Source organism: Myotis myotis, unplaced genomic scaffold (genome assembly GCF_014108235.1).
Source record: "Myotis myotis isolate mMyoMyo1 unplaced genomic scaffold, mMyoMyo1.p scaffold_m19_p_3, whole genome shotgun sequence".
NCBI lineage: Eukaryota > Metazoa > Chordata > Mammalia > Chiroptera > Vespertilionidae > Myotis > Myotis myotis.
The window spans coordinates 206,925,108-206,952,361 of record NW_023416335.1 but is presented as its reverse complement, the minus strand read 5'-3'; the positions used below and the strand labels follow the sequence as shown (position 1 = coordinate 206,952,361).

General features: G+C 55.8%; 1 protein-coding gene across 3 annotated transcripts; it reads right to left on the bottom strand.

Moving 5' to 3' along the window:
* Window positions 1-1,378: 1,378 nt before the first annotated feature.
* On the bottom strand, window positions 1,379-25,765 carry LOC118650292 (TRIO and F-actin-binding protein-like). Of its 3 annotated transcripts, none has more exons than XM_036298607.1 (14): window positions 25,589-25,765; window positions 20,394-20,450; window positions 17,787-17,855; window positions 17,606-17,695; window positions 17,113-17,222; window positions 15,090-15,615; window positions 13,877-13,987; window positions 6,549-6,696; window positions 4,898-5,000; window positions 4,152-4,311; window positions 3,966-4,076; window positions 3,009-3,095; window positions 2,083-2,246; window positions 1,379-1,617 (listed from the first exon to the last, which is right to left on the bottom strand). In XM_036298607.1, the coding sequence occupies exons 1-13, from the start codon at window positions 25,760-25,762 to the stop codon at window positions 2,085-2,087; spliced, it is 1,908 nt and encodes a 635-aa protein (XP_036154500.1). In that variant the 5' UTR covers window positions 25,763-25,765; the 3' UTR covers window positions 1,379-1,617; window positions 2,083-2,084. The 3 variants fall into 3 exon arrangements, with proteins under 3 accessions (XP_036154500.1, XP_036154501.1, XP_036154502.1); XM_036298608.1 differs by lacking the exon at window positions 25,589-25,765 and adding an exon at window positions 20,528-20,665; XM_036298609.1 differs by lacking the exon at window positions 20,394-20,450.
* Window positions 25,766-27,254: the final 1,489 nt, after the last annotated feature.

Genomic DNA, 27,254 nt, shown 5'->3' with positions numbered 1-27,254 from the left:
TTGGACAGCCGGCCTGGCCTGGGGCAGCTCAGGGGGGCCTGTTCCAACCCACATGTGACCAAGATCAGCACATCCAGTCAGCCGTGACGAGGCCTCCCACATCCACTGCCCCCACCCGACCCTGTCCAGGGCTGAGCATGACCTTTGGGCATAGCCTCAGGGACTGGGACTAAAAGGCGCCCATATGATGGAGGCTCAGAGAGGGAATGTGACTTGCCAGGTGAGTCAGGGGCAGCCTCAGGTCCAGCTGGGACCAGCGCCCACCCCAGGGCGTCTCAGAGGTGCATGAACCACTGGGACTGTAATGTAGTGCGGACACTGAGTCCGTAGGTCGGTGGGATCTGGACTTGGTGTTTCTAACCAGCTCCCTGGTGGGGGTGCTGGTGCTGGTCTGTAACCCGCGCAGAGCTGCAGAGCATCGCCTGCAGGAGGAGCTAGATCCTCAGCTCCGCCCTCAGAAGCCCACAGGCCACCTGCAGGAAGGGTGCAGTGCTGGGGGCTGAGGGGGGGGAACCCACCTCCATCACCGCCCTGCCCCAGCCATCCAGGACACCAGAGCTGCAGGAACACTTTATTAAGTTAAGGCGATGGAGCAGGAGGAAAACGGCCTTCACAGCAGCTCCACCAGTTCCACGCCCAGCACCCCGAGGGGGAGGTGGGGCCATGGAGACAGAGGCGGGCGCCCTCAGTCCCGCTGTTCAGAGTCCCAGGGCGCAGGACCCTCCAGGGCAGGAAGTAATTAGCGGGAGGTAGAGTGGGAGGAGGGTGGCTGGCTCCTGGCCTCTCCCACCAGAATCAACTCTGCCAGGGCCGCTGCCAGACCCCGGGGCAGGGCCACGGCCCCAGGAGCCCAAGCGGGAGGCTGGAGACAGGGGAGCCAGTGCTGGAGGCACACAGCCACCAGGTATCGCTTTTTAAAAAGTACGTGTTTTGGGGGGAAAAAAAAAAAAAAGGAAAAAGTCTATATATAAAAATCTCTTCACATATAAAATCCTGAAGAAGGTGCAAGGTAAGAAGACCCAGTGCGAGGGGCACGCTCAGATACGCAGAGAGTGTGTGCGTGCGCCTGTGCATGTGTGTGGTGTACATGTGTGCACCTGAGTGTGTGTGCCTGGGTGTGCATGCCTTGTGGTGCCTGTGTGTGTGTCCCTGTGCAGTGCCTGTGTGTCTGTGTGTGTATGCCTGTTGTGCCTGTGTGTGTGTCTATGCAGTGCCTATGTGTATGCCCATATGTGTGTGCCTATGCAGTGTGTGTGTGCCTATGCAGTGTGTGTGTGTGCCTGTGCGGTGTGTGTGTGTGCCTATGCAGTGTGTGTGTGTGCCTATGCAGTGTGTGTGTGTGCCTATGCAGTGTGTGTGTGTGCCTATGCAGTGTGTGTGTGCCTGTGCGGTGTGTGTGCCTGTGAGGTGTGTGTGTGTCCCTGTGCAGTGTAAGTGTACCTGTGCGGTGTGTATGCCTGTGCAGTGTGTGTGCGTGCCTGTGTGTGATAGTTGTGAGTGCACGTGTAGCCCACAGAGGGTGGGGAGAAAGCTTGGCTTCTGACTTCCATCCAGCAGGGAAGGAGGGCAACTGGTCCCCTTGGGCTGGGAGTCTGCAGCTGGGCCGAACCACAGGACCTGGAAGACAAGAGAGGGGCTGGTGAGGCCTGGGGAAGCCCAGCCTTGGTCCTGGGCCCAGCGTGGCTTAGGCTACGCAAGGGTGGCCAGGAGGTCCTCCCAACACCTCTGGGCCCCAAAGGCTGGGCCGGACCTGCTCCTCCAGACTTCTCCCCACACAGCGGCCACAGGCGGCCTCTCCCGAGTGCTCAGCCGTCCACGGGACTTGTCAGCAAGAGGGAGCTGCCCCGCGTCGGGATGTCTGGGTGCGGAGCTCGGTGGAAGGAAGACTATTAGTGCCGTGTGCCTGCTGCCAGGTCTGAGGGGGGCCGGCACCGCATTTGCCACCCATGCCGAGGCGTGGACTGACCAGGCTGTGGTTAAGAAGTGCCACTGTCCCCATTTACAGAAAGGGAAGCAGAGGCCAGGGAAAGGGCGTGCCCTGGCAGGTGGCACAGCGCCGAGTGCGCCCCCAGGCCGGCTCACCTCTACTCGGCCACGCTGTTGCGCGGCGCCTCCTTCTCCTGCAGGGCGGCCATGGCGAGGCGCAGGTGCTCCTTTAGCTGCTCGATCTCCCGCTCCGACCGCGTCTTGATGTGGTTCAGCTCCACGTACACGTCCTGGTACTTTCCTGAGGTGAAGCGCTTGTCCTGGGGGCGGGCAGGGGCGATAAGGGCACAGAGCCCTCCCTCCCTGGCCCTGCCACTCAGCACATGCCCACGTGCTCCCCACTGGCCAGCACCAGCAACCAGGCCTCTCCCGCCAGGAGGCCCCCTCGCGGCCCAGCCCTGGACAAGCCCCTCCCAGCACCACCGGTTTCAGCACCATCTGCAACCTGCTCAACGTGAGAGCGGAGGCTCAGGCAGGTGAAGCTTTTGCCCAAGACCACACTGCACCCGGTGGCTGGGAGGAGAACCAGGTCAGCGTGGCCCAACACTTGGGCCCGTTCCATGAGTCTGACTCACACACTCGCAGAGCCACGGACACACAGAGGGTGTCAAACACACAGGGACATGGCACCAGGCAAGCCACACACTCACAGAACCGGTCCTGAATCCCAGCCCCCCCGCCACCTCCACCCTCACCCCCCGCTGGCAACATGGCTTGTTCCCTGAAATGCAGGCTCTGCACAGGCAGGGATGTTGGCCTTTTGGCTCACAGATGTCTCCTCAGCACCTAGCACCATGCCTGGCACGGAGCAGGTGCTCAGTAAATATTTGCTGAATCAAAAAGAGCAAGCGTGGCCTTGAGCAGGTCACCCTTTCTTAGCCTCAGTTTCTTTGTAAATGAGGATGACACCTCGGGGGAGAGGCACGAGGAGGGCCTGGCACAGAGCAGGGGCTCAGGATGGGGCATCCAGCTGGATCCCGAGGTCCCCCACCCGCTGACACCCTGCTTCAGCCAGGACCTACCTTCTGCATCATCTGGAGCTCATCCCGGAGGCACTGCACCTCCTTCTTCAGGTACTGAAGTTCGTTCTCCTTCACTCGCAGCAGCACCTGGGGTCACAGGTGCACGCTAACGCAGGGCCAGAGGCCAGAGCTGCCCAGCCCAGGGCACCGCAGCCGGCCTTCTCCTTGCCTCAGACCCCTAGAATGCAGCTCCCAGCCTGCACTGAGACCCACGACACCCGGGGGCACACTCCCCCAGGAAGTCCTCTCTCACCCACCCGCACCATAGCACCAGGCCCTCAACTTGAGGGCGAAGAAGAAAAAGGGAGCCATAGTATGGCCCTACTGTGAACCAGAGAAACTGGGACTCTCTGCGGACATCATTAACCCTCCCCAAACCCCGAGGGGCAGGTGTTGCTGTCCTGACTTAGCTAAGGAGGAGACGGTTTCAGCCAGACTGGGGAGACTTAAAAGCTTAGACTCTGGAACCAGACGGCTGGGTTGAAATCCCAGCTCCCACACCAACTATCCGTGTGCTCTTGGGTAAGGTACTTGGCCTTCTTGTGTCTGTTTTCTTACCTGTAAGACGGGAACAGTAACAGCATGTGCCCCATAGGACTGTGAGGGAGACTTGGTGAGTTAAGAACCTCGGCTTACAGAAGTCCCAGGCACAGAGTAAACCGTATATAAATGTTTGTAAAATAAAGTATCAGGGTGATCCTGGGATCATGCCCACATTTTCTCACTGCAACTTCTCCCAGTAAGAAAGGTGTGCGAGCCCATTTTACAGATGAGCTACTGGGACTTAGAAAGGCGAGGCTCTGGTCCTGACCACATAGCAGATGGGTGGGAGGGCTGGACTCTGGCTGCAAGAGTGCAGCGCACCCAGCAGGTCCTTCCCAGCTGTGCTGGCGTCTCCTTGCTGGGCCCAGCCCCTCAGGTGCCCTCCCAGGCCTAGGCCCCGAGGTGTGCACTTACCTCCAGCTCACAGGAGCTGCGCTCATTGCGCCCACAGCCGCTGCCAGTGCCCTGTGAGGCAATGAAGCCGCGCAGCCGGTCAATCTCCTCAGACAGGCGGGCATGCAGCTCCTGGGGGTGGGCAGGGGGGCATGGTCAGCGCAGGGCTGCTGGGCGCCCATCCCCACCCACTGGGGCCAGGCCCACCTGGTTGTGGCGCAGCAGCTCCTGGCCCTCCTGCTGGCAGCAGCGCAGCGTGTGCTCGCGCTCCTCGGCCTGCTGCGTCAGGGTGCCGATCTCCAGGCACTTCTGAGAGTACTGCTCCGACAGCACCTGCAGCTCCCGCTTCAGCGCCTCCATGTCTGACCTGCCGGGGCGGAGGAGGGGAACAGTGATGGGTGTGGGCTCGCGTGCCCTCTGCCAAGCTGCGTCGGGTCATGGCAAACTCAACGCGGCTCCTGATTCCCACCCTAGTGTTGCTTTGAGCCCAACTGTGGGGCTTTGAACGGTGACAGGCTCCCGTGGCTACAGATGCCTCCTCTGTGAGGGGCGGGTGGGAGGAGCCCATCGCTATAGCCTCTGCAGCCTCCAGAACTGTGCTCGGTGGCAGGACAGGGACTGGCCGAGGCTGACACTGCAGCCCAGCTCTAGGGGACACTAACGAGGGGACAGGAGTTGGAGGCCGAGACCAGCCTGACAAGAAGGGGCCAGAAGAACGGTGGCCTGAAGAATTGTCTATTTGGATGGCATGGAGGCCTGACTAAGGCCCTGCTGCTTCTGTTCAGGTGCCGCAATGATGTCAGTGGGGGTCTCATTTGGGGGCAAACTGACGTATCCTTTGCCCAGTGACGTCAGCACAGGTCCCTGACTCATGACCGCCAGTGTATGCAGCTGGGTCCCCGGCTCAGAAGGAGGCCCAGCCCACAGACCCCAGGACCCAAGTGCCATCTCACTGGTGCTGCTTCCGGAGGCCGTCTGGGCCCTGCTGGAGGCTCCGTGTCTTGTTCAGCTCCCGGCTCAGCTCCTCCTGGTAGGCCTTCTTCATGGCTTCGATGGCTGGAAACAGAGCAGAAGCGAGGGGGAGGTTGGGGAGGGGTCAGCAGCACCAACTTCCCCTCCTCTGAGACGCCACACCTGCCGTGGAGACAGGAGCAGGCAGGGGCATGCAAAGAGCCCGGGACCAGGCTGTGTCGTGAACTGAGTGGCTCTGGGTAAGCTGCTCGACCTTCTTGAGCCTGTCTAGCAAGAGAAGTTCACAATCCCTGTCTGATGGACCCTGCTGGGGAGACACCCAGCGTCTGAGCACTGGTACCTTCTGTTAGCGATGGCTGGGTAGAGCCCACAGTCCACTGTCCCTGCACAGCCTGGAGGGTCCTTTAACAAGACCCATCTGTGCGGCCCAGCTTAGTGGTCAAGAGTACAGGCTCAGCAGTGGATACAAATCGAGGAGATTTTGCTCAGGGGACTTCACCCCTCTGGGCCTCAGGTCCTCATCTGGAAAGTGGGGTTAACAGCGCACCTTCTCTCATGAGTCCCTGGGAGACGTGTGAAGGGCATTTCGAATAATGCACAGCACAGACTTTAGCTTCTGGCTGATTTTTCAGACTGTGAGCTCCCGAGGACTGAGTCTCTTTTCACACTTACACAGGGTTGCTGTGAGGATTAAACAATCCTCAACCATATCTTATCTGTAATTCCAAAATCCAAAAGCTCTGAACACTGGAAGTTTTTCATAACTCTTTTGGTGACAATCCCCGGCCTAAATGGACATGAGGCTATTTGAGGTCCCACTTAAGGGTGACCCTGAGAAATGTCACTGCAAATAACTTGGTGCTAGATTTCAGGGTGAAGCCCAGATCCTGCTGAGACACCTAATATATGCACCCGGTTATCTTCCTAAAAGCAGAACGCATGGCCCCAGGGTTTGCGATGCGGGGCCATGGGCTTGAGTGTGTCAAGCACTTAGCAGGTGTAAGTTCTAGATCATGTGATCTCTTCCATCATTTCCATTATTCTAAAACGCTCCGGAGGTGCATGCGCTGTGCCAGGCACACAAAGCAGAGGGTCGGTTCAGAGCATGGCTTTGCAGTCAGTGTGCTCTGGGCTCCACCTCCAGCTCTGCCACCGATAAGCTGTGCCATTCGGGACAGATCACTAACCTCTGAGCCAGTGTCCTCATCTGTGAAATGGGTCACTGCAAGGCCTAGGACTGCTCACACCCCTCCCTGCTCTCCCCGGGGTCTGGCCTGTGTGCCCAGTAAGGTGGCCCCGCTGTGAAAACTGGGTCTGTGGCTAAGCAGTCTCTCCCCCAGGACATGGCACCGGCTTGGATCACACTGAACCTTCCAGAGGCTACATGCCCCGAGGGAGCACTCACAGCCAATGGGGGGAGGGAGGGTCTTTTCATTGCCTCACTTTCCTCTTTTTAAGTAGGTTCAGAGGCCAATTCTGGGGGCTTCCAACTCCTCTTGATCCCTTACCCTAAGTCTAGCACCAGGGACCCCAGCTTCTTATTTAAGAGCCTCCCAAATCCAGCGAGGAGGGGCCTCAGCTTAGAGGTTTGCGAGGCCGAGCCCGCTGTGCCACTCCTTCCCGGGTCCTCACCTGAGGCCGTGGCGGCTGTCTCCTCAGCCAGGAGCCACTCCTTCTCCTGCTGCAGCCTCTGCAGCTCCCGCTCGTGGTGCCGCTGCAGCTCTTCCATCACCTGCTGGTGGGAGGACTCCATCTCGGCCAGGCTGCGCTCCCAGGCCTCCTGCAGGCAGGGCCAGGGGTCACGGGCTGCTCCCATTGCCTGGGAGTGGTCCTTCTCCAGCCTGAGGTAGGCAGGCCTACCCTGGTCCAGGCTTCCCCTGGACCCCAGCACCACCAGCCTGTACCCGCCACCATCCCTCTCCTCCAGCTACAAACCTCATCCTGTCATTCTTCTGTTTCAAACCCTTCTCAGGCCCCCATCCTGCAGGGTCAAATCCCTGTTCCATGTCTGACCCCTGCAGCCTCATCCCTGGCCCTCACCACACCAAAAAACCCCCCTAGTTATAAAAAACAATTCAGTGTGTTCACACCCGAGCTTTAGCTTATGCTCTTTCCACTGCCTGAAACATTCTTTTACATCTTTCTTTCCCTGGGTAACTCACTTCACCTGCGGCTTAAATACCCTCCTAGCTCTGTCTCTGGACAAGCTCTCCGCTGCCGCCAAAGGCCTTGTTTCCGCCAGATATAAGTCCCCCGAGGACACGCGGCCCAGGACAGGGCCTGACGTGTGGCAGGTGCTGGGGAAAGGAGCTGAAATTGATGACATCACAGAACAGGGCCTTGTGGATCAGACTGGCCAGTATTTTTTTTAATATGTATTTTTTTATATTATTTCAGAGAGGAAGGGAGAGGGAGAGAGAGAGAGAAACATCAACGATGAGAGAAACATCATTGATCAGCTGCCTCCTGCATGCCCCACACTGGGGATCAAGCTCACAACCCAGGCATGTGCGCTTGACCAGAATCAAACCTGGGACCCTTCAGTCCGCAGGCTGACACTCTATCCACTGAGCCAAACCAGCTAGGACAGACTGGCCAGTATTTAAAAGCCTGGTAATACCCACTGCTGGGAGAGTCGCTGTGATGGGGTTCGTGGAGGGCAGTTTGATAGCACCGATGCATTTTTAATGACCCTATCCCTTCACCTAGCGCAGCGGTTCTCAACCTGTGGGTCGCGACCCCTTTGGCGGTCGAACGACCCTTTCCCAGGGGTTGCCTAAGACCATCCTGCATATCAGATATTTACATGACGATTCATAACAGTAGCAACATGACAGTTATGAAGTAGCAACAAAAATAATGTTATGGTTGGGTCACAACATGAGGAACTGTATTTAAAGGGCCAGGAGGTTGAGAACCAACGACCTAGCGGGTCCAATGGTAAGAATGACCCCACAGAAAGTCACACGTGTACAAAGACTGGCAACACACAAGAACTGGAAACCATCTAAACAAACAACCCTTAAATAAGTCATGAGATCGAGCCTTACAAAGGACCCAGGCAGCTGGTAAAAGGCAGAGCCGCGCACATGGACAGCCGGGGGAAGGAGTGTGGAAAGTTAGGTGATAGAAGCTGGTTTCTGGCAATGTACATGGTGATCCCACTCACGGAAACAAAGCCCATGGAGCTGGACATCCGGATACATGTATGGAAAATCACAGGAAAGGTAAGTAAGGACGCTAGAAGGCAGAGGACTGGCCCCCAAAGATGTCCGCGTCCCGCTCCGGAACCTGTGAGTATCACCTTATACTGCGGCGGAGGGGACCTGAGCTTGCTAGATGCCCTTAAACAAGGAGACTCTCTCCTAGATTACGGACTGGCCATGAAGCCACGGGATCAGGGTCCATAGATGCAGAACAGGCAGGAGAGCAGGGCGGGGGGAGGGTGGGGGGGTGGTGGTGGAGGAGTGGCTGCGGAAGGAGGTAGAGTGACGTGAAGTGAGGACTTGACTCCTTGCTCTCTTTAAAGAGGAAGGAATAGCCGCGAGCCACGGAAGGAGGGCAGCCACCAGATGCTGGAAAAGGCGAGAAGCCGATCGCACCCAGAGCTCACAGGAGACGCAGTTCTGCGGGTGCCTGGATTTAGCCTGGCGAGACCCATGCTCGACTTCTGCCCTCCAAACCGTGAGGTGATACAGGAAACAACACAGATGTGCTCTGATGGCACTCTAGGCGACCCCTGCGGGGCACGGGGGGGCAGGCAGGGGGAGTTCATGTGTTTATTTCTAACCTTTTAATTTGAATTATTTACGAAAATGTAAACCTATTTCTTATATAATTAAAAAAATATTTAAGGCCCTGGCTGGGTGGCTGAGCCAGTTGGAGCGTCGTTCTGTACATCAAAAAGGTTGCAGGTTCAATTCCAGGTCAGGGCATGTACAGCAGGCAACTGATCGGTCGGTTTCTCTTTCACATCCATGTTTTTCTGTCTCTCCCTGTAAAGTCAATTTAAAAAACCATAGCCCTGGGTGAGCATAAAAAAAATTAAGATAATTGAAAAGGGAAGGTGAAGAGCTAGGGAAGAACCAAGGCCCAGAGGCCAGGTAAGAGGTGGTATTCTCACCTGGCTGGTGTGGCTCAGTGGATTGATCACTGTCCCATGCACCAAGAGGCCAAGGGTTCGATTCCCCCTCAGGGAACATGCCAGAGTTACGGACTTCATCTTCGGTAGGGGGCATGCAGGAGGCAGCTGATTGATGTTTCTATCTCTCCCTCTCCCTTCCTCTCTCTAAAAATCACACGAAAGAACTGTATTCTCCTTCATGGTACAGGGCATCTCACAGTGGTGGGGGCGACCCCACCTCTCCAGCAGCCACAGCCACACCTTGGAGGCCACTTTGGGGGAAGGGAAGGGCCAGCCCACCTGGGTCCAGGTGTTGAGGCAGTGAGCAAGGGTACCTGTCTCCCTGGGACTCTGCGCATGCCCTCTGTAGATCCCTCTAGTTAGGACAATAGAACCTGCTTTGTAGTCCTAATCCTGGCTGTACTGTGGAATGACCTTAAGCCTCTTCCCTCTCTGAGCATCAGTCTCCTTATCTGTAAAACAGGCCTCATAAGACCAACTCCTGAGTGTCCCTAAGGCAGGGGTGGGCAACCCCTGGCATGCGTGCCAAACATGGCACGCCAGTAACTTTTGCTGGCACATGAAACCCTCTCTTATAATCTTCCATTTACAATTTTTTTCTTAATATCGACTTTTTTATTTTTCAGATAAATTCAGTGTAGGTGCATCTTAGATAAATAATTTTTCATAACAAGTTATCTTAAAGACCATAGACATGGATTGACGAGAGAGGGGAAGAGCAATTTCTATGCCTCTGCCCTAACTCTCCCTGCCTTCCTAGATCCGACCAGTGTTTTGGTTTCATCCACATACGCTTGTGAATCTTTGTTCTCAGTGATGAATTTTGTTAAGTCTCGTAATAGGAGCAGCCTGACGGATGAAAGTAGTAGCTCGTGCATATCTCTGAAGGTCACGAAATATAAACCTGATGTAAAAGCTCTGTCATCAGTGATGCAGCAGCAAAAGTCCCACTGATAATATCAAACGGAGTCATAAAGTTTCCTGTCGGACTATCAGTGTACATGTATACATTAAAAAATAAATGTATTTTTCATCATCATATACCAGTGATGGCGAACCTATGACATCCGTGTCAGAGGTGACACGCAAACTAATTTTTTTGGTTGATTTTTCTTTGTTAAATGGCATTTAAAGATATAAAATAAATATCAAAAATATAAATCTTTGTTTTACTATGGTTACAAATATCAAAAAATTTCTATATGTGACACGGCACCAGAGTTAAGTTAGGGTTTTTCAAAATGCTGACATGCCGAGCTCAAAAGGTTCGCCATCACTGTCATATACTGTGTTTTTGTCGCTTGAATGAATTTTATTATTTCTTCAAGGTTCTTCACATATGTATATCTTAAGAGATATCAAGTTAAGTGTAACATGTTCTCAAAAAATTAGGGTTGGCATGCAGAAGAATTTTGAGTCAGAGATTTTGCTGGTTTTGGCACGCACTCACAAAAAGGTTGCCCACCCCTGCCCTAAGGTAAGCTAGCGCCCACCTAGAGACCACCCACCTGCAGAGATCAGAAAAATAGGGGGGTGGGGATCTGTCCTTAAAGGGTCAGATCAGGCAGGCAGAGCCAGAAGCTAATAGGGGGTCAGGAGGCTGGTGTCAGGAGGTGGAACCAGCCCATGATGAGGGGCTCCTAGCAGGTCAGGTGCTGCTCTCTGACCTCCCTTCCTGTGGGCTCAAGGTGTCAGCTGCCACCTCTGACGTGGATCAAAGTGGACAAAGAAATGCCCATGATCCCCACTGCACTAGGATGGAAGGGTCCCCTTTGCTAGAGGCACTACAGCCTGTGAAGTCCCAGACCCCCCAGCTGCTGTCCTGTGGTGGCAAGCCGCCGCACCAGCTAAAAGAGGGGCACCCACTCGGCCTGAGATAGCAGGTTGGGGGATCCCTCCCCAGCTGTCACCTCTCCAGGGTCCACTGAACCTCCAGCCGCTTCCTCCAGTGCCTGGGGGACACAGGTGGCTCAGCTCCTCTTCGCTGGTGCCCTCCGCGTCCTGAGCCACTCCTCCACTCCCGTCTTCTGCCCCCCGTTTCCCCTTTATTCCCTTCTCAACGCCCCTCAGTTCTGCCTGCTCACCTACCATCCCAAACTCACAAGACAAAGTGTGACAGCCCAGGAGGCCTGGACTGCAGCACTAGTCTGACTCCAGGTCAAAGTTCTAGCCTCCTCTCTGGGCCTGTTTCCCTATCTGTATGCTGACACGTCAGAGAAGTGCTTTTCAAATTTAATTTTAGCAACAGAACCCTTTTTGCAAAGGAAATCTAATGCAGGTTCTAATAGTAAAATGGACAAAGGCGGAGCTGCTCTGATTCCCCGTGGATGTGGATGAACCCACTCAGAAAAGCAGTCCCTGGGAGACCACAGCTCCACAGAGCACAGCTTGTGGGGGTCTCTGAGGTGTTGGGCCCCACCCGGCCCCACCCACCCCCACCCACCCTTACCTCTTGCCTCAAGGGAGCCTTTGACAACACTGGTCCCTACCCTCTCCTCCTTCCACATGTCAGGTGACCCCCAAGCTAGCCCTTCATGTCAAGGCCCAACTCCCCAGGCCCTGGTCTTCCTTCAGCTGAACCACACAGCCCCAGATGGGCCCCCAGGCCTTGACAGCAACCCCAGCCTTAGGGCCCCTTGGGGGCTCCCCTCTGCCTTCCTTGGGCCCAGTCACCCAGTCCTAAACTCTCCCCCCTTTGTACCCTCCTACATCCCGCTCACCCTGTCATCATCCTAGCTCCTGCCATGGCCTTGGCCCCTCCCAAGACCCTTCCACTCCAACACCACCTTCCCGGCATCACCCCAAACCTCCTCAGTCTGTGGGACAAGATCCAAACTTCTGGCTTGGCAGCGGAGGTCTCCAGGATAGGCACCCACCAGCCTTCCACCACAGCCCATGCCCCCGCCCCAGTGCTCAGCTCCATGCCCGCCCCCAGGAAGGCTTCCCAAGAGCCCCGCACAGCAACCTCCCGCCTGAACTTCTGGAAGGTCCCTCTGCTCAGAGCCTGGGTTCCCAGCATTCTTTTCTGCTTCAGGCAATGATGTGCTGATTAGAGGCAGCCGATTATCAAACTTTTAGGAATTTTGTGACACAGTTAAGCAGGCCATTATTAAAAATTATGTAAGCTTATAGTTAATTACATTAAAAACAAAGCTGATACGCCAAACATCTTTTCGTAAGGATTTCACTGCATTTTATTGTTGTCTATGCTCCCAAGGTTACTTCTCTTCTGTGTCTGTGTGGTGGAAATGCTCTATAATGGGTGTGCACATGTCTTCCCAACTCTGTGTGCCGGTCCTCAGCCACAGTGGGAGTATTTACACCATGGACATTGGTAAACGTTACAAATCAGGACTCGGTTTATTTTTTGATAGTCTAGACTTAAGCAAGTGATGAGAAAATGCTAGTAATGCAGATTAAATTTAAAAGTGTGCCATACCTATGACCACTACATTGTAAGTAGAACAAAAACCTGAGGGAATACTCTTAAGAAAATATTCTCAATAGAGAACTATTATCCAATTCAACCAAAAAATTGCTCATGACATTGATCAAGAAAAGTTTCAATATGTTTCTCGTCTTACTCATCCACATAAATAAAAATGTCAACCAACATTCATGTTAGAATGACACTCGTTTGTCAGTTACCTCTGGATACAAGCATTCGGAAAAACCAATGGAAGAATTATGAGAAAAATCAATTAGCTATATAGAAGTTACAATAAAAAGTATTACATATTTTTTATTTGTAAGTTGATACTAAACATCCTTTGTATCAGTAATATATCTATATCTATATCTATATCTATATCTATATCTATATCTATATCTATATCTATATCTATATCTATATCTACGTCTATGTGTATATCTATATCTATATATACTAGAGGCCCGGTGCACAACATTCATGCACTGGGTGGGAGCGGGGAGGGGTCCCTGAGCCTGGCCTCTGGGGAGCGGCCTAAGCCAGCAGTCAGACATCCCCCAAGGGGTCCTTAGTGCTGAGCCTCTCCAGAGCGGCTCCTGTCACCACTTCTGCGCTCGCCAACTGTGAGCCCAGCTGCTGGCTGAGTGGCGCTCCCCCTGTGGGAGCGCACTGACCACCAGGGGGCAGCTCCTGCGTTGTCTGCCCCCTGGTGGTCAGTGCGCGTCATGGTGACCAGTTGTTCCACTGTTTGGTCGATTTGCATATTAGCCTTTTATTATATAGGATATACCATATATAAGTGTGCAAGTGTGTACACATAGGTGTATTTTTTCTGGAGAGCAAGTTGTCCCCAGACATGACCAAATGTCCCCAGGGGAACAGAATCAGTCTCAGTTGAGAACTGCTGTCCTCACGTTCCCCTAAGGGCCACCGGGGGCTCCCAAGTCCCAAAGACCATCTTATGAGGGCCTCGGCCTGGCAGGCATGGGCAGGACTTCCCTGTTTAGGCAGCACCTCTCAGGGGCCTGCCCATTGGAGTGCCCACCCCCCATTGGCTCCCCATGTCCCCAGGGTGGTGTGAAGAAAGTGGTCCAAGTGCAGAGTGTCATATGAGGGCTATCAGCCAGACCTGAGCTTAAATCCCCTCTGACAGCTGCAGGCCAGCTGACCTTGGGCAAGTCACATAACCTCTCACAGCTCAGTGGCCTTGTCTGTAAAACGGCACAATGCTCATGTCCACCCGCTGGAGAGATTGAGACAATGCATGTCAAATGCCTCCCATGGTTCTGGTACACAGGAAGGGCTTCCAAAATATTAGCTCTTTTCTGAAAACATGGCAACCAGATACTTGCCCCCGTCCCCCACAAAGCAGCTCTTCAGCCTCACCTGTGAGATGTAGCCTGGGGGGATGTGACCATCCTCCTGGGACCTGGGTGCACCCTGAGGAGCCTCCCCCTGAAGACGCCATGCCTCCAGCTGGGCACGAAGAGACAGGACCTGTGAAGGGAGATGAGGTCAGCGGGGGCCTGAAAGCAGAGAGGGCTGGCGCGAGGCAGGGCAGAGCTGTGGATGGGAGGAGACGTGGCCCTGGTGGGATGTGCAGGCCAGGGGGACAGCCAGCTGTGTCCCGGATGGCAGGGCCAATGAGCCAGAAGAGCTCTGGCCCAGAGAAGACTAGACAGGGTTGGGAACAGAATGCTGTGGCCACGGACATTTACATTACATAGGTGGCAGGGGAAATGTCTTTAAGCCTCAGCTTCCCATCAGTAAAACTGTGATGAGATCTACCCTATGGGACCATGAGACTGCTGTGAACATATATGAGCCTATGTATGTAAAGAGGGCCAAGGGCAAGATGCTCAGTAAATGGTCTCTCCTTTTTCTTCTCTATTCCCTCTGTGTGATTGCTGAGGACAGAACTAAGAAGCAAAAATATCAAAAAACAGCCCTGGCCGAAACCGGTTTGGCTCAGTGGATAGAGCGTCGGCCTGCGGACTGAAAGGTCCCAGGTTCAATTCCGGTCAAGGGCATGTACCTGGGTTGCGGGCACATCCCCAGTAGGAGATGTGCAGGAGGCAGCTGATCAATGTTTCTCTCTCATCGATGTTTCTAACTCTCTATCTCTCTCCGTTCCTCCCTGTAAAAAAAAAAAAATCAATAAAATATATTTAAAACAAAACAAAACAAAAAAAAACAGCCCTGGCCTGTATGGCTCATTTGGTTGGACATTGTCCTGTGTACCGAGAGGTTCCCGGCTTGATTACTGGCCAGGGCACAAGCCAGGTTGCAGGCTTGATCCCCAGTGAGAGGTGTGCAGAAGGCAGCTGATTGATATTCTGCTTTCACATCCATGTTTCTCTCTCTCTCTCTCTCTCCTTCCCTCTCTAAAAATCAATAAAAATGCTTCTTAAAAACAATAAAAACCCCAAGGTCTAGAGAAGATTCCAGTTCACAAAGGAGTCTGAGGTGTCCAACAGTGGACCAGGAGTGAGCTCCCCACCACTGTAGGTATGCATGATAAATGCTGCAGCATGACTATAGGGATAGGAGGGGTGTTGGTGGGGTAAGGGGGTTCCCAGAGGCCAGCCATGATGTCTACCTCCTTCTCCAGTGCCTCATGGCTGTCACTAGGGGGCCCCCGGCGCTCCCCGCGGCTTTGGTTGAGCAGAGCGGTGAGAGGCACCCGCTTGTTCTCCCGCAGAGGCAGTTTCTCCAGCTCCTGCCACTTCTTCTCGATCTCCTCGCTGAGCCGACTCTGCTGGTCCTCGGTCAGGGGGGCACCCAGGCCCCGGCGTGGCCCCTCGCCAGCAGGTGTCTCTGTGGCTCTGCTGTCCACGGCCTCAAACCATTTGCGTCGCTCCTCAGAGCGATGGGCCAGGTCCCGTTCCAACTCCTCCTCCTTGGCTAGGCGGTCAAGAGTGCGAGCTGGGGTGCGGGCCCGCTGTGCGGAGCCCTGAGACAGTGGGGAGAGCTCCACGTAGTCCAGGGATGGCCGCTGTCCATCTGCCTTCCGAGGGCTGCCCCGACTGATGACCTCGGAGCCCGCACGCTGCTCCCCCACCTTCAGGGAGCCCTTCTGGGCGCTGTAGCTGTGCAGTGTGTTCTCCTTATTGCAGTCCGAGAGCCTAGGGTGCCAGCAGAGCCACATCAGGCAGGGTCTTGCCCACTCAGTCCCCAAACAAGCACTTCTGGAACGTCCCCATGTGCCAGAGCCTGGGGATGAACCCAGCAGAGGAGGCAGCCGAACCCAGAGGTCAGAGCTAGAGCTTCACCATTAACACACCCAGGAGCCATCCCAACTCTACCACTGACCAGCAGAGGGACCAGAATATCTGGCTTCCCTCTGCGCTCAGTCACTCATCTGTAATATGGGACAATGCTTCTCACAGGATGAATATGGGGACTAGGTGGGCGAATGTGTGTAAAGCAACCAGGAAGCCCATTAAGAATAGTGATCAAAGCATTATTATTAAAAGTATGGTTTGATATAAGATCCTGGGTTCACAAAACTCACAGTGGAATAAGGGAGATGCCCATGGTTACTGCCAAACAGGTGAACAGTGACCTCTGGGTGCATAGGCACAAAGTGTGGAGATTTAACAACTTTGGCAGTACTCTTCTCTATAACAATAACAGGGTATATGGTCGCCCATCCCAAAACTACACTTCCCAGCATCCCTTGCTGCTATGTAGGGCCATGTACCTACATTCTGCCCAGTGGAAGTGAGAGGTGACACCCTTTAAAGGACTGGGTGTGCCCTGGCCTGGCTCCTGTTTGGCACTCCAGGAGAATGTTAGCAGTTTCCTGAGTCAGAGGCAAAGCTATGAGTTGAGGGCCACAGGGCTGGTCTGGACTACACACCACAGGACTGCTCTGGAGAAAGAAATAAACCTCTCCTGCTTAAAGTCACTGTGCTTGGAGCTTCTTTGTTACAGCAGCCAAGCCTATACACTAAGTAACAATCCAGCTGCACTGTGCTCCAGTTCACAAAGGGCTCCTATGCATATTCTCGTGACAGTCTGACTAATGAAGTGTCTGAAACTCAGACAAGGTGACTGGACTGAGGTTGAACATCCAGGCTATGGCCACACAGGGGGACTCACGCTTGACACCCCTCAATGTCATGTTTCCATTCCTGCTGCCTGGCAGCCACAAGTCCTAGCCCCCCATAGGTGTCTGGGGTTTATACTGTGTGGGAGCGCTACCTCCAGGTAACTGAGCCCTCCCTCTACTCTACCCACGGAGGCCTCCACTGGGAGTGAGTTGCTCTCCCAGACTGCCAAGCCATCCCCTCTCCTAACACAGGATGAGACACAGACCACACAGCACAGACCATCAGCCACTAGGGGGGCCTTTTACGCACTGGCATCTCCTCCAAAGAGCTAAGGCCTCTCCCCACCTTTTCAGGATGTGGGGGACGTAGAGGGACAGCAGTCACACTCCAAATCCTCACTGTATTTCTGGAGGACTGCCAAGATGCTCACTGCCCTCTCCTCATTTTGTTGATAGAGAAACTGAGGCCCAGAAGGTACAGCCAGAGGCTCCCAGGTGAGTGCCAGCACAGCACTCAGTGATACAGGGGAAGTGCCTCCCCAAAGCCCTGGTCCAACCCAGCACGTACTTGGTGACATCTGGGGCTGAGATGGGACGCACAGTCTTCCTCAGAGCCTCGATCCAGTTCCTCCGGATGCCCGAGGTCATGGCCGACAAGGTATAGACAGAATCCTTGGTCTGCAAGACCACCCCACAGGTAGGTTGCCATGTGGCCAGCACCACTGCTCCCACCCCACTATGGACCCCAGGGAGGGTGGCCTTCTCTCCCAAGAGAGAGTCTAAGGTCTTGAGCCTGGAGTTGAGCAGAGGGTGAAATACCTCCCCTTCACTAGCCTAGTCTTGGAAGAGTGCCAGTGGCTCCAAGGTCTCCCCAATATTTGAATTACCCGGCCAACGATATCTGGGATCTCCCCAGATATGCTGTGTTGGCAGGAGAGCTTCTGACTGGCTCTGAGGACAGGGTCTCTGGGTAAATGAGTGACAAGAGCCAGGCATGCTCCACACCAACATCTCCTCTGGGGGCTCTCCAGTCATGCCACCCCCCAGATGCACAGTCTCACGTGAATCTGGAAGCCGTAGTTGCGCTGTACTGCATACTCGGTGACGTCAGTGCAGGAACGCAGGTCAATCTCGCCATCCAGCTCATCTGCCTACAGCAGGAAGGCAATGGTGCATATACTCCAGTGACCCCCCCACAACCCCCAAGCCCCTTCCAGGCGCCCCCAGCACCTGGTGCCTCACCTCCTCGGCGGTGGAGTCCCTGTAGTACTTGAGGCTGGAATCAGTCAGCACAAACCAATGCTTCTTCCACTGTGAAGGAGAGGCGGTGGTAAGGGGGCCAGTGTGGAAGGAAAGAGCATGCCTGTGCCACTTTGCTGGCACCCTGGGTGCTGCCAGGTCAACCATTCTGCTCAAGTAGGGGCCTAGCACCCTCATCCAGCCCGCTGAGAGGTAGGGGCAGAGGGCAGGGCAGTCAGAAAATCCACATTTGATGCCTGGCCCTCCCATTCCTCTCTGAGCTGCAGGGGCAGCATCGATGAAATGGGTCGACCTCTCATCCGGAACCGCCCCCCACCTTCCTTCCGGGAGCCCTTCTCTGCTTTGTGAACACTTCCATACCCATCTTGATCCTTTCCACCAAGATCGCTGAGGCGCCTACAAGCAAATCCCCCCAGGGTAGACCAGGGAGGGGTTGTGACCTGTGTAAGGTCATCTGCCTAGCAAGCCAGGGACCAGAACTTCCCCAGTTACTTTGCATATGCCCCTCTGGATCTCCCCAGTCGCCAGGGACAGGACTCCCAGAGAGCAGGACTGGAAGGTGGCCCAGGGGGAGGCATCTGGTCGCATTCTGTTTCTTGATCTGGGTGCTGGTTACACGTGTGTTCACCTTGTGAGATGCATTATCTGAACATTTAGGATTTGGGCACCTTTCTGCAGCGCCTTTCTCTCTGCTCCAGCTGGGGTCAGGTTAGCAGGACACATCAGAAAGGAAAGGGGTGGGGGCACCAGTACAGCCTGATATTGAAGGGGCCAACCTTGGCCCTCCTCTGGCTTCTGGCCATTTGCTGGAATGCTAGTTCAGGTCCACCCACTGCCAGGGTCAGTGCAGTCCCCACATCTCCTTGGATTCCCACACATCGCCAAGCCCCATCCACACTGTTTGCTATTTCAAGTACTTAGGGTTCTTTTTTTTCCTTAAGAAGATGGTACATTTTCAAGGATGTGCCAGAATGACATTTTCTACTTCTTTCAACACTACCTCTCCTTAGTATTCAAGAGACAACTATTTTATCCCTTCCTAGCTGTGTGTCTTTAGTTAAGTATCTTGACCTCTCTGAGCTTCAGTCTTCAGATTTGTAAAGTAGGGCTAATAAGAAATGCCTAAGCCTCTCGTAAGGTTAGAAGTTCCTAACCCTCCCTTGTGTGTCTCTCAGGGCACCTGGCCCAGGGTGGGCACTACACTGTTGGGGATTGCTCTAAATGGCTGGCCCTCTTAGAACTACCTGCTCTTATTGAGTGGCCTGAATTGCAGCTCAAGACCTCAACTGTCCCTTTGTAAAGTGGGGCAGGGGTTCTGTGCAAAATGATGTCCTTGGCCCAGTCTATGACTGTCTAAGATGGGAGCTAGATGGAGCTCTGTGGGCCTCCAGTGCCCGAGTTCCAGGCCTGTGTCTGCCCAAGGTACTGCTAGGCCTGGAAGAGATCGAAGCCCTTGTGGGCCTGTCTCCTGTCTGTGCACCAAGGGGCTGTGCTGGCTGAACTCCCAGGGCCCTTCCAGCTCGGACATTCCAAAACCTCGGGAAAGAGAATGAGTAACAGCCAGTGCTGGGTGGGGCCCATAATCTCTGCCCTCCAGAGACCCTGGGTGGGAGGCCAGGACGGGTCACTGGCAAGGTGCCAGGCCTTGTTTGAGGCTGGAGGGCAGCCACCAGAGGACCGGCGAGCAGGCAGCGGGTACGGAAGGCTGTGGGTTGGAGGGGATAAAGCATGTGGGTAGGAAACACAATGCAATTCCCTTGGCTCCCAGCCCTCCCGGCATGCGGGCTGCACACAGACCAAAGCCACGAGCGCATGCAGGGCAGGGGCGGGGAGACGTTCCCTCCCAAGGTGGGTGGGCAGAAAGCCAGCTCCAGCTCCAGCATGGCAGCCGAAAGGGCAGAACCCATAAGAGGCCACTGTCCCTTCTGGATCTAAGGACAGACACATTAGAGAAAGGGAAGGGTGATTACTGAGGCCCTAGCAGATACTGGGGGCTATGTGAGACCCTTTACCTGCTTGACATCTGTGCCTATCAACCCTGGAAGGAATCATCATCATCCACTATGCCCATCTCACAGATGTGGCCACCGAGGCCAGGGAAAGCTGTGATTTGACCAATGGGGCCCCAGGTTGGTGAGACTTCAGATGTGCTCTGAGCATCATCTGCAGGGTGGGGGAGGAGAGGCTGTTAAGACGATTGAATTGTTACAAATCTGTGCGTCTCAGGCCCGATGATCTCTGAGCCCTTCTACCCCAGACCCTCGGATACCCAGGAGGTCACCAAGAGGTGGCAGGACCAAGAGGTTCTTGGTGAGAGGAGGGGATGGGGTACAGAGCCTGAGGCTAGGAGGCCCCCTCCATGGTGACTCTTACACACTGGACTGCTCCGGGAAGCCTCCACCCTCCCACCCCCATAGTCCAAGGCTGGACAAGAAACACCCTGCCTCAGAGTTCCCACTTCTGGCCCCCACCCTGGCCCCCCTCCACCTGGAAGCCATGGTCTCTAGAAGGTTGGACAGGCGAGGGAAGCAGCTCCGCCTCCTGGGCTGCCCCCAGCCACCCCGCTCCTCTCCACTTCAGCCCTCCTACCTCTCCAGGCTCGTCCAAGATCGACATCCATCCCTTCTTGAAGTTGAGCAGATCGGGCTATGGGGAGATGAGGAGGCAGATGAGTCAGGCCCAGTGGAGAATCCAATGGGGCTGGGGAGGAGGGGGTGCTGTACCCTCTTGGCCTTGAATCCTGTAAGACTAAGGGCCTGAGAAGCCAGGAGAGAGGGCTGAGGGCCCAGGTAACACCCCAAATCGAGGCAGACTCCCCAGCCACTAATGCAGTCTTGGCCTAACATCCAGTAATCTCTGATTGCCAAGAGGGTGGACCAGGCAACTGGGACATCCACCAAAGATGTTCAAGCTTCCCTCCCACCAGCCTACTTCCTCACCCAAGAGTGGGAGGGGGAGGGGGGCAAGAGAATGCTGCCTGCAGAGAACAAGCCGGACCAGCAGGATGAGTGAGCTGTCCAGTTCCTCTCTCTGACAAGGCCCACGCGGCCCACCAGGAAAATGCCTTATTGCTGCCACCCACCCCCAACCCACTCACTCTCCTGTGGCCCAACCAGCCCTGCCTGCCCTCATCTCCGGGAGACCCTGAAAGATGGAACCAAGCACAGGCTGGGGTCAGAGACCCTCTGGTTCCCTCTAGATCTCTGGATGGGCCGGTCCTGGCAAGGCCTACCTGCCGGGTGCTGCCCAGGGGGATGCGGCCCCGGGGTCTGGGGGCTCCCAGCTGAAGCATGCTCCACAGGGGCCTGTGAGCTATGAGTCCCCACCTAGGCCTAGACAACGAAGCTGCTCATTCTGGCATTTTCTCTGGTCAGGTCCATCTGCTGGGTGCCCAATACCAGACTCTCTGCCTGTTGGGGAGACCTCTCTTGTCTAAGTCGCGGTCCCTCTGCAGTCTCAGCTCCTGCCACTGGCAGAGCAGGGCAGGCCAGGCTGGCGGGCAGGGAAGAGGCGTCCACCTGTTGCCATGGCTCTGAGCCCACCTATCAGCGCCTGCATCGAAGCCTCACCAGGCCAAGGTGTCTGGTTGCGTGAAGGGAGCGGGTGGCATGGCTCAGTGGGGTGGGCGGTGAGGATGGCAGCTGGAAACCTGGAAACCAGAGCCACCTGACCTGGCCACCTCCTCTGACCTGCCTTCCTCCTATGGAGCCCCTTCTCCTCTTCCTCAGCTGGAAGAAGTGGCCTGAGAGGAGTTGGGGCAGCAGCCTGGACATTCAGAGACATCCACAGCCATGGCCGTGGGACCAGGGCCCCATCTCAGCAGGCTGGCAGCCCCACCCCTGCGCTGCAGCCCCTCCCTGCATACCTGTCAGAGGGAAGGGACACAGGCTCTGCTCAGACCTGAAAACTCTGGGTGGTGTTCACCCTATCTGCTCTCCATTTCTCCCACCCTCTTCCCCAAAGGTACAGGTGTCCCAAACCAAGGCCGAACGAAGTGGTAGCCCCGCTCAAGACCACCGGGTCACTTGGGTTCACCTGCATTCAGTCTGGACCTCCCGTGGCCCCAGGGAAAACCTGCTGAATAATACCCACCCTCCTGTACCCCATCTAAATTTCTGTGCTTTGGCCCAGCCGGGTGTAGCTCAGCGGTTGAGTGTCGACCCAGGAACCAAGAGGTCACCGGTTCAATTCCTGGTCAGGGCACATGCCCAGATTGTGGGTTCGATCCCCAGTGGGGGGCATGCAGGAGGCAGCCAATCGATGATTCACTCTCATCATTGATGTTTCTATTTCTCTTTCCCTCTCCCTTCCTCTCTGAAATCAATAAAAATATATTTAAAAAAAAAATTTCTATGCTTTGGAGACAGACCCCCTCCTCCCCTCCCTGGCCCTGAGGAGTTAGGGATGGCCCACAGCAGATCAGCCTCAACTTCCAGAAGCTGAGGAAGGGTCCCTAGCAGGAATGACAGGCTGGGACCCCAAGGGCTGCCTGGGAAGTGGGGTCACAGTGACCTTCCTAAGTCACATGCCCTCTCTGAGTCCAGCTGCCTAATGTGGCAAATGACAGGGGGAGTCCTGACCTCCCTCAAGTTTTATGAGGACTGAATGTGAAGCCCAGTGACCCTCCGGAAGCCGGTACTAACACAGTGCACACCCCCTCAGGCATGGAGAGAGGAGGCCACCAATGTGAGGCTTCAAACTGCTGGCAGGGGAGGTCCTACGGTCAGTTGGGAACTCCCACCCCCCACCCAGGGTCAACAGGTCTGATAACCTAAATCTCTCCCACGGCACCTTCACACATGGTATTCAGGCCAGCCCACCCTCCTCCCTTTGGCCACAGGTCTGCACTGTGCCCGCCCTCCTGGGCCTCAGGACCTTCGACATAGCCTCCTCCCTCTAGGGCAGTGATGGCGAACCTATGACACGCGTGTCAGAGGTGACACGCGAACTCATTTTTTTGGTTGATTTTTCTTTGTTAAATGGCATTTAAATATATAAAATAAATATCAAAAATATAAGTCTTTGTTTTACTATGGTTACAAATATCAAAACATTTCTATATGTGGCACGGCACCAGAGTTAAGTTAGGGTTTTCCAAAATGCTGACACGCCGAGCTCAAAAGGTTCGCCATCACTGCCCTAGGTGCACTCTGGCAGAGGGACTCACTCAAAAGGGCCCAGTGTTACAAGTTTGCTCAGAGCCTCCAGGGATGGCTTCAGAAAAAAGTCCAGTACACCTGAAGCTAATATAATCATGTATGTCAACTGTAATTGAAAAATAAAAATGGAAAAAATAAACAAATAATAAAAACAAAACCCAGCTGCCTTAGGGTGGCACAAGAGGTCAGCCCCGCCCTTCCAGCCCAGCCTTCCCCCTGCATTGGGGGCCCCATGTTTGTGTCTCCACACATCCTCACTGATCCCCGACACACCAGGACTCGGACCCTCCACATGCCTGTGTCCTCTGCTTGAACGCCAAGCAGACCCCTCCTCATGCTTTTAACCTCCTCCTCCGAGGCCCTGTCTCTCTCACACTCACACACACACACACACACACACACACACACGCCCGCGGCCCTCCCACAGCCTCTGTTGCCCATGATTATCTTGAAGACATTTACTTGTCCCTCACAGACTAGACTCACAGGCAGGGACATGCGCATTCACACCCCCAGGACCCAGGGAATGTTTGTGGAATCTTCCCTTTTCTTTTTTTCACTATCAGGCACTGTTCTGGACCAGGAAGTCAGCTGTGAACGAAAGCTGTGGCCCTTCTCTTGGTGGAAGTCAGGAGACAGACAATAAACAAGTGGACAGGTATATAATTTGATGCCAGGCAATGGCTGGGGAATGAGGCTCCAGGGCAAGGCTGCGCACGCGAAGGCAGAAGGAGGTGGAGCAAACCCTGACTCCAGGCCCGGCTTCCAGCCTCAGCCTTTACCCATTCACTGCACCTTTGCCGCTTGATCCATACAGATCCCTGGGGTCAGGGAGATGGGACTAGCCCAGAGGGAAGGAGGCACAGAAAGGACACCAGCCTGGAGCAGGCTCAGGTCCCAGGCAGCTGGGATGAAACCAGTCACCACTGTCCGAAGTGCTCCTCCTCCTCCTCCGCCCTGCTTCAGAGCCTTTCCTGGACCCTCGGGAACCTTGACCAAAAGCCTAAGCTACTTTTCCCGGCCGATGGGCCCCTCTCCTTCCAGACCCCTCTTCCATGTTTCCAGCCCCCAAAGGTGACCACCAGCCTTTGTCCACAGCGTTCCCTCCCCCCCGTCCATCTCCACCTGACACCGTCCTACAATCACAGGAAGGCTGCTCCCAGCACAGGGCAAGCTGTCCCTCCTCCGGCGGCCCCCATGTGGCTCCCAGCAGCCCCCATGCGGCTCCCAGCAGCCTGGCCCTGCTGAGCATGTGCTCCTCCAGGAGAGGCAACTGTGTACATTTCTTATCTCCCGAGAGAAAACCAGGATAGCCCTGGATACCGATTCGGCCTCAGCAGGGCCCTCACCTCTCTACACCCCCACGTCCTCACCTGCTGGACGGGCACTTGCCATCCACCTTACAGGGTCAATTCTGGTAACGTGAAAGCAGCCAGTGCAGGGCCTGGCAGGCAAGCAGTGGGCAAAGTGGCTACCCGCCCCTGGCCTGGGGGGCCGGCAGGACACTGACTCAGCTCCTCCCCCACATCCCTCTTTGCTCTCTGACAGGGCAGGGGAGGCTGCTGCGCCAGGAAGGGCCAGCAGGGAGGTGGCAGGATGTGTGGAGGCTGAGGAAGTCCAGGCAGTGGCCAGGTCATCACACTCACGGGGGGCAGGGGCCCCTCTCCCCAGCCACCACCCCGCTCCCCAGCAGCCCAGCCCACTTCGCTGGCTGTGGAAAGGGGGCAGGCACACGCACATACACATCCTGCCTAACACCCTCTCCTCACCAGCTGTCAGAGCCTCCCTGAGACACTAGTCGGAAACCAAAAGCAGCACTGCCCTGCCCTGCCCTGCCCTTCCACCACCGAGCAGGCGGGCCTGGAAAGGGGCTGCTGCTTCCCTGACACTCAGGGTGACCTCGGGCAACTCGCCAAGGCCGCTCCCCCGCGCCTCAGTTTGTCGGACTGTGAAATGGGGATAATGGTGAACTCAGCTGCGAGGCCTACTATGAAGGCACAGGCATTGATGGAACTAGGGTAGGTCTCACCCCGAGAGAAGACAAATCCCAGCCATCGCGTCCCCCACCCCACTCGCGGCACGGTCCCGCCCAAGCCCCGCTGCGAAGGGGGCAGCCCGGGAGAACGCGGTCTCGGCCGCTTCGATCCCAGGATGGGCTCCGGCAGGGTGGGACCCCTTCGCACCCACCCAGCCTCCGCCGGCCCCCACCGGTGGGCACTCTTCCCTAGTCCGGGCCAACGAGACCCATCCGAGCCGGAAGGACCCTCTCTCCAGCCCCGGGCGAGACCCCAGCCCTGGCCCGGAGCCCGGGGAGCCCCTACGGACCCCGCAGTTTGGGGGGATCCGGTCGGGTTTCCACTAAGGGAGCCGGACGGCGGTGGTCAAGGACCACCCGAGTCGGTCGGGGCCGGTCCCGCAAGTGAGGAGGCGGGTGCCCGTGCTGGGACGTTCCCAGATCCTCGGGTTCGCCCGGGCTCCCCGCCTGGAAAGGTGAGGCAGGTCGCCCGGCCTCCGGCGGAGACTCCTCCGGACACCGGGAGGGAGGACGAGGCTGCCCGGGAGGAGCGGCTGGCTCGGACGGTCGCTCAGCCGCCCGGGCGCGGAGGGGCGCTGGGGGGCACTCACCGTCATGGCGGCGGCCGGGGGCGGCGGGGGCAGGAGGCAGGAAGGTGTACGGGGCGCGCAGGCCGGGCTCCGCGGCGCGGGAATCCCGCTGCCGCCGCCCCTCTCGGCCGCCCGGAGCCGCTCCTCCGGCCCTTCCCTTCGCCCGCGCGGCTCCGGCCCCGTCCATCCGCCCATAAAACTTTTTTTTTTTTTTCAAACTTCCTGGGAGGACCCGGGCGCGCCAATGGGCGGCGGGGAAGCCGGGACAAACAGCGGCTGGGCCGCAGGCCAACCAATGGGAGCGTGGGACGGGCCTGGGGGCGGGGCCTGCGCGACGGGACGGGCGCTGGGGGCGGGGCGGCCGGGACGGATGGGGGCGGGGAGAAGGGAGGGCGGGCCGCGCTCGGCCGCGGGCGCGCGGGGCGGAAGGAGCCGTCCAGCCAGCAGGTGACTTCGCGGGCTAGCGCCCGGCAGTGCGGGGCGTGGCCCACGTCGCCTCGGCTACCGCTCCCCGCCCCAGCCGCTCCCCGCCGGCCCCCGGCTTTGCTGGGCTCGTGGGCCAAGCCCCCAACACTAACAACTCAGCGTCCCACCCCGGAGCCCCGCTTGTCACCAATGAAATCCACTTTAATCCTCACTACAGGCTTGACAGACGGTGCCCTTGTCCCCATTTTACTAATGAGAAAATAGAGGCGCAGAGAGGTGAGCGGACTTGCTCAAGAAGAGGTGCACTCCTAGCGTGTGCCCCCTAAATGCCCCCTCCTGTAAATGGGTCTTTCTGACTTAAGAACCTGGTTTGGGGTTCGTGGGTGTGGGTGTACACCCGTGGCTCACGTTCCCAGAGCACTTGGCTGTTTTTAGGAGCCCTTTTGCAGGCAGGAGTTCATCTGAGCCCTGAAGTAGAGGAGGGACCTTTGGTGGAATTTGTTGCTAAATGCATGTAGTAGCTTGTGTGGCATTGTGATTCAAACACTGTGTTACCTAAGCAAGGTACTTAACCTCTCTGTGCCTCAACTTCACCCTCTGTTAAATGGGATAATGCTGTGTTCTCATGGGGATGCTATAAGGATTAACTGTTAAGTACCCAGAACACCCCATTTATCCCTAGTTAGCTATCTATAATTGCCATTTCAATTATTCTGCCATCTTAGTTCGGGGATCAAGAATTATTATCATAATTACCGTCCCCATTTCACAGATAAAGAAATGGAGGCTCAGGGAGCTGAAGCTCTTTCTCAGTATTTCCCACTGGGATTCTCTCCTCCACACTAGAAATGAGGCCACGGATAAGCCCATCTTCCTCTAGACTAGAGGTTCTCAACCTTCTGTCCCTTTAAATACAGTTCCTCATGTTGTGACCCAACCATAAAATTATTTTCGTTGCTACTTCATAACTGTAATGTTGCTACTGTTATGAACCGTAATGTAAATATCTGATATGCAGGATGGTCTTAGGCGACCCCTGTGAAAGGGTCGTTCAACCGCCAAAGGGGTTGCAACCCACAGGTTGAGAACCACTGCTCTAGACACTGGCCTTTTGGCATCCCTATGCTGAGTTCTCCTACCCTAACCCTGTACTTAACTCAGGCACTTTATCCTTGGGAGAGTGAGTGGAGAAACAGAAGACCTCACCTCCCACCAGTGCCTTGCCCTGTGGCCTGGGCACCTCACAGCCCCCTTACAGGTT

Bases quoted from the DNA above. Each gene is read 5' to 3' on its own strand.
- LOC118650292 (XM_036298607.1), bottom strand. From the start codon at position 25,762: ATGGGCGGATGGACGGGGCCGGAGCCGCGCGGGCGAAGGGAAGGGCCG. The intron at 20,451-25,588 runs GTGAGTGCCCCC...ATCTCCCCATAG, and splicing joins CCCCGGCCGCCGCCATGACG to CCCGATCTGCTCAACTTCAA. The intron at 4,312-4,897 runs GTGAGATGGCAC...CCGCCCCGGCAG, and splicing joins GGCCTCCGGAAGCAGCACCA to GTCAGACATGGAGGCGCTGA.